General features: G+C 49.7%; 2 protein-coding genes across 2 annotated transcripts; one reads left to right on the forward strand and one right to left on the reverse strand.

The window, feature by feature from the left end:
* Positions 1-2,725: 2,725 nt before the first annotated feature.
* Positions 2,726-5,329, forward strand: N7537_009283 (3'-5' exonuclease; the record flags this gene model as incomplete). The annotated part of the gene is made up of 1 exon (XM_056900337.1): positions 2,726-5,329. One exon carries the CDS (start codon positions 2,726-2,728, stop codon positions 5,327-5,329), a length of 2,604 nt encoding a protein of 867 aa, XP_056749005.1.
* A 637-nt stretch (positions 5,330-5,966) lies between these two features.
* Positions 5,967-8,983, reverse strand: N7537_009284 (uncharacterized protein; the record flags this gene model as incomplete). The annotated part of the gene is made up of 2 exons (XM_056900338.1): positions 5,967-8,386; positions 8,923-8,983. 2 exons carry the CDS (start codon positions 8,981-8,983, stop codon positions 5,967-5,969), a joined length of 2,481 nt encoding a protein of 826 aa, XP_056749006.1.
* Positions 8,984-11,492: the final 2,509 nt, after the last annotated feature.

Raw genomic sequence — 11,492 nt, forward strand, 5'->3', positions numbered from 1 at the left:
TGGCCACGACAGTAACCTGACAGCTCCGTATGACCCCATGATGGGCTTTCCATTCGAGGGTAAATAGGGAAATTTGATAGGAGGTGATGACTTTATAATGGATGGTAGATTCATGTGTGTTTAGTTGGTGCTGCTCTAAACCCACAACTCTGTCCATATCTCTATTTTCTCTTTGGTCTAAAGCCTAGGCAGGTCTCCCAATAGACCTCATATTCTGTCGTCGGGAGTTTGTGTCGAATTGAAGTGGGGCCGACACAATACTTGGCCCACGTGGAGATGAATTAGACCCGCATTATTTTCTATGATTATCCAGGCCTCTTGTATTATGTTTTGGTAGGCGTATGCCCGCTGATCTACGCGCAAGCGTAACTGGGTGAGCAGTTCTAGCTGTCGTCGTTGTGCGTCAGGATTTTATAGCTGTCCCATTGTATATAACCCAGCCATGGGACTTCCCATTCCGTAGTTTGCCTCCTGTAGTGCCATTTAGGTAGGTGGGCTGAAAGCCCCAGCTGTGTGAGAACCTCTACTTACTCCTTGTTAAGTGACGGCGTTGGCCGCTGGCTGGCTATTCTTTCCTTGTCAGCTTTACATTTATGATGCGGCTGTGAACGGAATATGTAGAGGAGGGGTGTGTCTTGCTTTTGGTATGGAGACCTAGATGGCTTAGGCCCACTTTCAGGAACAATTTCTACTGGTCGATATTCTTCTAAATTCACTCGATTGTCCACTAGTCGACATTCTGTTCAGCCTGCAACCTGAGCATCATTTTGACAACGTTAACTTCTTTGCCCCACCCTCTAGAACATTATTCTTGGGACTGGCGAAGACCGGCTGAAGGTTCGGCCAGTGGAATCTCAATATACCAGCAAGAGCACTCCTAATGATGCATGCCATCTTCATGATGTTTCAGCAAGTATATCGAGGGTGTCCTGTGGGTCACAAGTGTAGCTGCATTGGCAGCTCGACGTGCTGATCACTTGTGATCAAAATACTCCGACCGTCAGCCACTTTTTTCTTCTTTAGGTTTATGCTTAGTAGTCAAACATGAGCGTCGTCTGGATGGGTATCTCACTTTCTTGTTATTCTTTGTGAAACAGACGGTTGGAAGGTTGGAAGGTGGTTTTGGTCGACCTGCAAACTTGTAGTCTTGGTTAGTTAAGTATTTCATTGTGAATATCGGTGGCTATAGACTCAGAAATCGTACCTTGAAGTGGATGAGAAGTGGGAAAGTTAAAGAAAAGGTCATCGCTTGAGGATCTTAAGTAGCAATTACTTCAGGTGAAAATTTGTACTGGCGAGGCAGGGCCAGGTAAACTTTAGGAAACAGAAATCGCTTTGACGAAAAATCGAAGTATGAGCACATTGTACCTCTCGGCCTCGGTGCAGTGAGAGGATTTGGTCTGCGCCTGTTCTGGAATTGGTCATTATGCCTGGCACCCCACCTGGCACATCTGCGATGGTCCGGTTCGAAAACGGGTAAACGGGCCACGACGGGGCGGAGACCTCACTCCCATAATCATAATAGCCTCATGCTACTATCCTGTTGTTGGCCCCTTTTCCAACGTTGTCAGACTTTTGTCTAAGGTGTGGTTGGGAACCCTGCAATGGGGAAGTGGTGTGGCTCAATTGTTTGGTATCTGGTGCTGAATGGATTCTCTGTCCAAACTTTAGGTGTGCTGGTGGGTTTCAACTGCAGAACAACCCCGTCTTTAGTTATTTTCTTTGTCATAGATCCTAATTATGGAAGAGGGGATCATACCCTTGGGGGCTGTGGAGGTGTGGGAAGGTATAATAGTTGAAGAAATCTTGCAACAGCATTTGTTTTTGCAAAGAGATTAAATATTAATTGCTCCGAAACAGCAAACCATCATGAGGAAGGAGCGATTGTCACAAAGAGCAGGGTTACAAACGCTCTCCTGGTACAGCCTCAATTGAACCAAGTCCACGTTTTGATATATAGATAGAGATACTCCCAAAATGAACCGAGGAAGATTCCTGATGTCTTATTCTACGCTATCAGTGGTATTATCCAATACTTGACATTTGGAAATTCTCCCTACACACAAAGTGTGCCTAACAACCCAAGATCATTTCTATGTTAATTATTCAGCTCACCCGTTCTCGTTGGAGTACGAGTGATTCTATAAGTGTGTACCTAGACACCAATTGGCAAGTAATGCTCTTATCATTAATCTCTAGGCTAAAACCTATATGCCGTTCTATATCCTTCCTCGGGGACCTTAGGTCTATGTATAATTATGCTATTATATTATGATAGCTACATGTCTTACTAACATCGAACCACCAGGGACTTATATACTACCTACTCTATCATTCATGGAGCGCATGCCTCCTACTACTGATGGCTAAGTAACGTCCAAGTAAAGTCTAGACAATGTCCAAGTGACGGGAACTAGCACATTGGCTAAATTCGTAGTATAATTTTATATATAGTGCGTATAGCAGGCGTGGTGCCTGCTTTAACGCGCAAGTAACTAGCAAGTAACGTCTAAGTGACGGGAACCGTACATTAGCTGAACATTATATTTTCATACTGATAATTTTGATGGCAAACATGGTGCCTGGTTTGTTGGGCTGCACGTAGGTGCGGTATCAAACACACTTAAACGTGTTTGTGGTCAACAATCCCATCTTACCTTCTTTCATCTTACAAAAGCCGGAATCCCCCAAGGATACCCTTTGACGACCCACCGACCCACCCACCATGGATGTCAAAAAGCCCGAGGATGGTCAGCCCGGCGGCAAACCGCCTCAAGAAATCAGAATTCCATGTCCTGTGTGCAAATACCGGAAGTTCAGGTCAGAGCAGGCGTTTTGCGATCATCTGCAGACCGAGCACAACATTTTTCCATGCCAGGATTGCGACGCAATCTATGCATGTAGAGATGACTTAGCTAGGCACGAAAGCGAGAAACACGGCAATATCAATTACAATGTCAAATGGAAGCTGAAACACAAAGGCAAATCCAGTCCTGTAATCCGAAGTGTCTCCTTGCCCGCATCGGAAAATATATCGCCGACCCAGCTGCCAATGCGGCTTCATCCACAGCCCGCGCGAGCTCGTCCATCAACTGCTCATGCCCGACAACCATCTACAGAAACCCGGAAATCACCAGCACAAATCCGTCACTCCTCCACGTTGGTCCATCAAGGAGATCAGCAGGGCCGTCCAGCACGCGCTCAAGTCTTCCGATCGCCACGCAGTCCAGTCTTTCACCCACGACATAAGTTCCGCCAAATGCGCCATCCACTCCCTCCACGACCAGTGAACGTCTATCAAGAATCCTCTCAAGCCTTCCAGTCACCAGGACAAGTTCCTCAAGCCCCAGTGGGATTCTATCAAGCATCTGAACAAGACTTCCAACCACCAATGGGGGCATCTCAAGTGCCAGTGGGGTTCTATCAAGCATCTTATCAATTATTCCTACCAGTGGGAGTCCCCGGATCCCTAGGAGGGTTCTATCAGCCACCTGCTCAATTCTATCAGACCCCGACCCCGCCCTCTCATATACCTTCTCCAATGTATCAATCACCCCCTTGGGGCTGTCAGAACCAGGTGAAGAGGTATCGTGCAGCCTCCCAGGGCCGTCGAACACCAACTCCGATCTACCAAGCACATCCTCGTCGCAGGAAGAACAAGGTACAGGTCTATCGGGCCGCGCTTCAGGTCACACAGTTCCCAGAAGAAAATTATCAGTCTCGACAACAGATCTGGAACTCTCAGTTCCTCAGTCAAGAGCGTCAACATCAAGAGCCTCAACAAGCTAAGCAAATCTTCTGGTCTCCTGCGCGGGATTCACACTCCACCGCGCGGGACTCACACCCCCGAGAACAGTACTCTCAGCAAGCAAAGGAAATCTCACATTTTCCCCAACAGGGCTCGCAATCTCTACAAAGCTCTCAGTCCTTAATGCAGAACTCTCAGACTTTTTCACAAAGCTCTCAGCCTCCGGAACTGGACCCTCACCTGGAACTCTCTCAGTCCCCAGTGCAGGTCCTACAAGAAGCAGAGAAGGTTACGGAGTCTCTACAAGAGGGCTATCAATCCCTGGGAAAGTCTCAATTTCTGGTTCGTCACTACGAACAAGCGGAAATCTCTCAATCCACACAACCCTCTCAGTCCGTATTGCAGGTCCTTCAAGAAGCAGAGAAGGTTACGCAGTCTTTACAAGACGGCTATCAATCCTTGGGAAAGTCTCAATTCCTAGTTCGTCACTACGAACAAGCGGAGGCATTCTCTCAGTCCACACAACCCTCTCAGTCTGCAGTGCACACCTCAGACCAAACGGAACAAGTTTCCCACCCCTCACTGCATCTATCCGCCCACGACCCTATCGCCGCGGAAGCAAACAAAGCAGACGGAGCGAAAACCTCAACCCCAGCAACAAACACAACAACACCACACCTCTTCATCTCACCCCCACCAACAGACCCAACCTTCAGTCTAATCTACCGCAAAATGCCACACCGCTGGACAGACCTCGAACCCCTCGAACAAGCCCTCATTTTCAACTACCTCCTGGCAAAAAGCCACTCCCCCCAACGCCTGCACTCGCAAGGCTACAACCCGCCAAGGACCGTCGACACAAAATCCTGTCTGAGCCACGCCGAAGCACATCAACACCACCTTACCCCCCGACCTGCAAATCCGAATTCAACCCTTCGAAAGGCAATCGTCCTAGACTGCGAAATGATCGAAACAACAGTCTGCACTAGCGAACTAGCCTTTATCACCGCAATCGATTTCCTCACCGGTGAAGTCTTGATCAACAGTTACGTGACACCAACGGCACCAGTGACGAACTGGTTGACACCCGTTAGCGGGATCACACAGGAGAAAATGGACGCGGCGGTCGCAGAGGGTAATGTATTTGTCTCGAATGCGGATGCGCGTGGCGCACTGCGGAAATTCCTAAATCATGAGACCGTTCTGATTGGTCATGCTCTTCAACATGATCTACGGACATTGAGTTTGATTCATGGTCGGATCGTGGATACGTCTGTTATTACGTCCGAGGCGGTTTTTCCGAATGTTTCATTCAAGACGACGTTGCCTCGCATTTGGGGACTAGAGACTCTTGCGGAGGAGTTGATTGGGATTGGGATTCGGGGGGGTAAGGAAGGACAAAGTTCGCTTGAGGATGCGTTGGCTACGAGAGAGATCCTGATTTGGTGTTTGCGAAGTCCGCAGTGTCTTCATGCTTGGGCTGAGCGGACTCGAGATTCACTTGCACAAATGCGGCATCAGAGAGGTGCGCGGAGGAATTGGGGGAAGAAAGGTGGTGGTGCTAACGCGGATAAAAGTTAGGGGGAGGAGAAGTCTGCGGAAGAAGGGGATCTTGACTCTCATTGCGCTGGGATAGAAGATGGAAGTGAGCTAGTTAAGGATAGTGAATAAGACCATTCCCATACTGGTTCATCATCCCTTGACGGGCCGTTGGTCGGACTCAGGGGGTGGTTAATCGGTTTGTGATTGGCGAAGATACTGCAATTTATCGAATCAAACTGTTTGATGTATGAAAGTGATTTTTATTATCTCCGTTTTATTGTAGATAGGTAACTTGTAGAAGGATAAACACCTCCCTATAGCACTACGTAGAAAGGTAGACGGGCAGTTAAGTATTACCGCCATTGAAAACAAAACTAAATCACAAAAGAAACAAAAGAAACAAGAAACACGGCAATATGGGGGATTGGGGGAATTAAACGCCAAATTTGCAAAACCTGGCAAGGCAAAGACAACCAGAGCAAACAACAAGCAGAGAAACAAGCCAATAAGAATAAGACTGCTTGGGAAAAGTCAATATAGAAGTAACACACTCGATACGAATATAGGGGCACCTCTCCGAACTTCTCTATGCATGCATCAAACAGCTCAGTGAGCAAAATCCATCGCGAAACACCTTGGTCTCAGATAGGACACATCACAAAGCCAATAACGTGGTTTAAAGAATGCTCCGACTGGCCTGGCTACGGCTCGCCATACTGGCACGGCTGGGATTCGTGCGACTCGGCTCATCTTCCTCAAGGACATCACTTAGACGCGTGGGGTGTCGATGACGCGGTGTCACAGACTCCCACCCAGTCCCAGGACCCCACCCGGCGCCACTGTAGTCCGCGGCGGAGGTGGGCGCAGGCGGAGGGGCGGAAGAGCCGGCAGAGGTATAGGCGCCCTCGGGTATATAGTGACCCTCTGGTAGGGAGTGATCGTACTCTTCGCTTCCCTCTGAGGGAGGGCCAGGTGGGTAGCTTAGGGAGTTGCCATGCGGGTCGTGAGAGTAGTGAGCATATTCGTCGTCGCCCGCTTCACTGCTGCCGGCGTAGGAGCGCGCGTCGGGTTCTGAAGTTGCGGGACCTGGGTATGGCATGCTCGTATTTTCATGTTCGTACAGTGGACGCGGGTAGGGGGCTTTTGAGGCAGGTGGGTCAACCTTTTTGGGTTCGATGAAAGGATCGGATCCTGCGGGAGACATCGGCGTGCCGTCTTCATAGTATTGTTCGCCTGCGCTTCCCGCTGACTTGCCATGATACGCGTCGCTGCCCATGGTTGTGGCTGTTGGTCCGCCGGGGTATGGGCCCTCACGAGTCTGTGGGCGCGTGGTATGACGACTAGGAAGACCAGAAACCATAGGCACAACTTGAACGCCTCCAACGAGCGTAGGCTCTCCATTGCGCAGGGAGTTGGTTCGGTCTCGCTCTTCTTGTTCACGACGGCCAAGCTCCTCCCAGGCACGACGTGCCTCCTCCTTGGAGATTTGGAGTTCACGGCGCATCTCTTTCAGCAGTTCCTCGGCCTTAATTTTGTCCTTTTCGGATTGCTGGGCGGCAGAAAAGGCATCGGCTCGGCCTTGTCGTTCTTCTTTGAGCTGGCGGTCCAGGTCAGCCTGCACTTCCTTTGAGCGCTCTTGCTCAGCACGAGTGTCGAAAAACCAGCGCTGGAACTTGCGCTCGGAGGAGGCTCGTAGACGTTGCAGTTCAACCACCGCATGGAATAGGTTGGCACCCGCGGCAGACAAGTCTGTGATCTGTCGAGCCAATTGTTGGCTTAGCGGATCGCGCTCTAGGTCGTCATTGTTTTGTTCCAGCTTGCGCATCCAATAGCTGGTGAGACCCTCCCAGTGTGAAGACAGCGTTTCCCATCGCTCGAATGCATGCGGAAACCCAACCCGTTTTGGCTGCTGAAGGGCTTGGGGGGCACCAGGTTGTCCTGTGGGTAGGGCCTGGGCGGATTTGGAGAACCCACTCGGTCTGGGCTGACCTCCAGTTTCTGCCGCACTTTGCGAGCGACCATGTTGAGGCTGTTGACCAGTTGATTGTGTCGGTCGTGGCTGGTTAGCCATTTGCCCCGTCGTAGCAGTCTGTGGTGCGGTCTGGTATTCTGATGGTCGGGTACTCGGCGCAACATCTGCTGCTGGTCTGTAACTGGACGGTGGCCCTGAGGCGACAGGCATGGCTTGAGGCTGTCCTTCGGGGGCCCCCCTCGGTGGTCGTGGGGCTCTAATTCTTGATTGGGAGGCATTTTCGGCGGCAACGCCAGCGGCGTACTGTTGAGCTTGGGCTTGGGCCTGGGCCTGTGTCTGGGCCTGACCTTGGGCTAATTGTTCTTGCTCCACTTGTTGTCGTTCCAATTCCTCCTGTTTCCTCTCTCGGGCCTCGAGTTCCGCTTTGCGGCGAGCCTCTCGATCTCGGCGCTGCCTCATTATATCCGTAGGTGTCCTCATACCACTCGGGGGCTGTGATGTGCCTGAGATGGGGTTCTGGGGTACACGGGTTCCACCGTTTTGAACACGGCTACTGCCCACAGGCCCACCGGGGCCAGCGACGCCTACCATGTCTGACATAGAAGCATTCACCTCGTCCCAGTCGGTGGAGAGCTGCAGTGGTCCACGGATAGCTTCCTCGAGAGTGAAAAGGATTGCCGATGCGGTGCGCGACGAGACGCCGGTGGTTCGCTTCGGCCAGTATGAGGTATTCAGAAGCTGGTACGGGTCGTCTGTGGTAGACCCGTTGTCGTCGGTCTCCGCTTCGGAAAGGGCCGGACGTAGGTGTGCGATGCCACTGGTCGGAGTGTGTTGTACAGAGACCGGGGTTGTACGCGCCGGCTGGGGTCGATTGGGGTGTGGGACCGGGGCGCGTGAAGAGACCGCTCGACGGTGGAGTGGTTGGCTGACTTCTCTCTGGCGAGGGATACGACGTAAGGGGCGCTGAGAGTCAGAAGCGCTCGGGGGTCTGAATTGGGAATCAGCTGAAGCAGAAGAAGGTCGTTGAACAGTCGGCTCGCGTTGCCGCGCAAAGGTCGTTAACGTTGATCGGTCGTAAGAGTCGTGGGCTTCGTCAGACGCTTTTCGAGTGTGTCGAGACACCTCTAAGAATGGTCGGTAAAATTGTGGATTGGACGACAATTTGAGTGCTGCGTCACTGATCGAAACAGCGGATTAGCTCTCAAGGATCGCGATCGCAAAATGACCGATCGCTCCAAGTTGGAATGTTGACAGCCCCAACGGCTGTGCAAATCAATGCTCAATGCACAATATAATGCAATTGGGAGAAAAACAGAAGCGATTCGAAATCAGGAGATGTGAAAGGACGAGAAAGGGTCGGAGTGCGAGGTGGCTGGTTAATTAAGATGGCTGGGGTTGCCGCAGCTGGAGCTGCAGCGCACCAAACGTGTCTCGGGGATGAAGCGCCAACCCTCAAAGTACGGCTGCCCGAATTCAAGTTCAAATATAAAGAGATGAAGAAGAATCTTGAACCTGGGAAGCTGAGAAGTTGAAGGGTAATCCACGTTCTCCTAAGGCAGGAATGCCAGCGCGGTTCCTGCCCTAATCAAGGCAAGTCAAGGCTTTCTTTCGTCACTTTGCTTTTTTGTCCAGGGTTATTACGCACTACCTAGGTAGATACCTAGATACTTCATAGGTAGCATGTCAGATCTCAATATTCCAATGTCACGCGTCCAGGTCATAACGTCGCTGCACAACCAATTTGGGGGAAGCAATACCTCAATAATTAGCTGCACCTGTACCGGTCGCACGGACCGGCTCTATTAGTACGTAGGTACTCCGTAAATAGTGCGAAATCGAATAGTCCAAAGCTATGCAACTTTTAGAACATGTGTTGTAGTGTACAGAGTAGTGTACAGAGTAGTGTACAGAGTAGGAAGTCCAAAGATAGGAGAAGGTCTCTAGGGCTACAACGGAACCTGATGAACTCGCAAATTTAATTTCGTCGTGCCATGGTTGACTTTCTAGGCTAACAATAATCTAACTAAATATATCCTGATGCGTTGGCAGGTCATACTTTTGTAGTTGATGTCGGGCATCAATGTATATATATATATATATATATATATATTCTGCCATAAAATGTACGTAGTTCAAATATATCTCTATGACTTCAACAGTTCGAGACTCACCAGGCTATTTATTATGTTCATTTCTTTTTGGTATTCTATTATTTCCAGTTCCAGTCTATTATCATAATATCTTGGTTAGTCTCCATCTGATCCACTGGGTTGTCGCGGTTATTCCAAGATTGTTTGGAACGAACTACTTTCCCCACAGTTCGCAACCGTGGAAAAAGGTCTTCTCATCAACCATTTGTTTCGATTTGTTGAATAACTAAATATCTACACTACGCCTTATTGTTTACTATTGTTTACATCATTCTACTTCTAATATGATAGTTCTATTGAGTCCATCTATGGATTTACATGGCACTGTTCAGCATCTCCCCCGCAATGGCATCGCCTCCAGCCCTGGGTGTTCCGTCCCCAACCAACCATAGAAGGCTAAAAGCGGATTATTCAGGTACCTCAGATTCAAGTCTAACGCTGAACAAATTTTAACTACAAAGATTTAACAAAAGGGTAACTGCAAATGGATGCTTCTGGACCTTTTCAACACTAAAAGGTGCTGGAATGGAGCGACAATAAACAAGTGTGCAGGCCAAAAGACCCTTGGATTTCAGTCACCACAGCGGATGCGCCCATAAAATGCAGGCCGGGTGTCGCGGAAGCCCCCTAAGGGACCTGTAACACTGCACGGGGAGGAGGTTATAGGGGAGGATCAGGCGATTCCGGGTCCCGGATAGCACCGCTGCGGTGGGTGATCCCCGCCCAGTCTCTAAAGTGTGGCGCGAGGCAGCAACCATCAGGACCGGAAAGGATTCAATCTAGCAGGGAAGATACGAAGATGAGTTAACGTTGTCTTTACACATACCCACTGACCTCATTTTGGTGATAAAACTGCATACAACAGTTAAAGTGGCTAGAAATTGCTCCGGGGGACAATTTTTATATGGAGCTGGTACGTGCACGACGAAATTACCATACAAAGTGGGCCACTTGGGCCAAACCCTGAGTGACTTTTTCGGCACTTGGTTAAAAATGAATAAGTCAACTGGCTTCGAAATATATATTTGCTGCATATTTTCGCGATTCTTCCTCCGAAGGCCTAGCGGTTAGTTAGTGTCCGCTTAACCTTGAAAATCTATAACACAAGACCTCTTAGATGAAACTAAGAGCTAGTACGTTGTACGATTGTCCTACTGAATAGTTTCACCTATAGCCCGTTTAATGAGTTCTTCGCGCAGCTTGCACACTCCATTGGCTCAATTTTGTATCCAATAAGCATAGAAGCTATATCCAAATGCACATAGACATCTCTTTTGACGTGTCTAGAGCTACCAGAAGTGGACCACGGGCTCTCGGGAACGCCGTTCTCGGCCGCACCGAAGCCTCCCTCCCCCGGTGTTAATATCCAAGCGATATTTTGGGACATTCCGACGTCTCCCCTACGAAATCAGATATAATTACCTAAACACCAATACATGTACGCAATATAGCTAGCACAAACCCCTAGCTATCCCCAAATCCAATACCTAAAGCCAGGAGTCCCCAATACAAGACCCCACCGAGACCGCAGCGAGACACTCACAACAAACACGAGCGCCCCAGACGCACTACAACCTCGGTAATAATAGTGATATTAACCACCCCCCTGCCCATGGCCTAGGCCCCAAGAGCAAAAGGACAGCAAGGGCCATCCCGGAATCGGAAAAATTCGATACCTCAGTCGGGCCGGGGAAGGTCTTCCCGCACCGCCGCGGACGCACGAATACCAAACCCGGAAACTCTCCAAAATCCCAGTATTGAGGTAGGTTTCAAGCATGCCTTGCAGTCTGCAGCTTGGCTCGGGAGCTTGGGTGTTTTGGGTCGGGAGTGTTTCAGTTTTTCCTTGTTCCAGGTCCTTGGGTTTGGGTTATTGGTCAATTGCGGGAATATGTTTTGCAAGACACTTCCGGGGGATTGAGGAGTTGGATTCCTTTGGGTAGGGATCTGTTCTAGGTCTATGAACCTGGGACATTGGATTTTGATGATCATCGTCGATAGTTAATTTTTGATTCTGGTTCTCATCTTGGGTGAGATGGGGTTCTTGATCGAGGGGTTTGTTCTATCGAGGGAATTCGGATAT

This window comes from Penicillium hordei (assembly GCF_028827395.1).
Source record: "Penicillium hordei strain IBT 12815 chromosome Unknown utg000005l_segment0_segment0, whole genome shotgun sequence".
In the NCBI taxonomy this organism is placed as follows: Eukaryota; Fungi; Ascomycota; class Eurotiomycetes; order Eurotiales; family Aspergillaceae; genus Penicillium; species Penicillium hordei.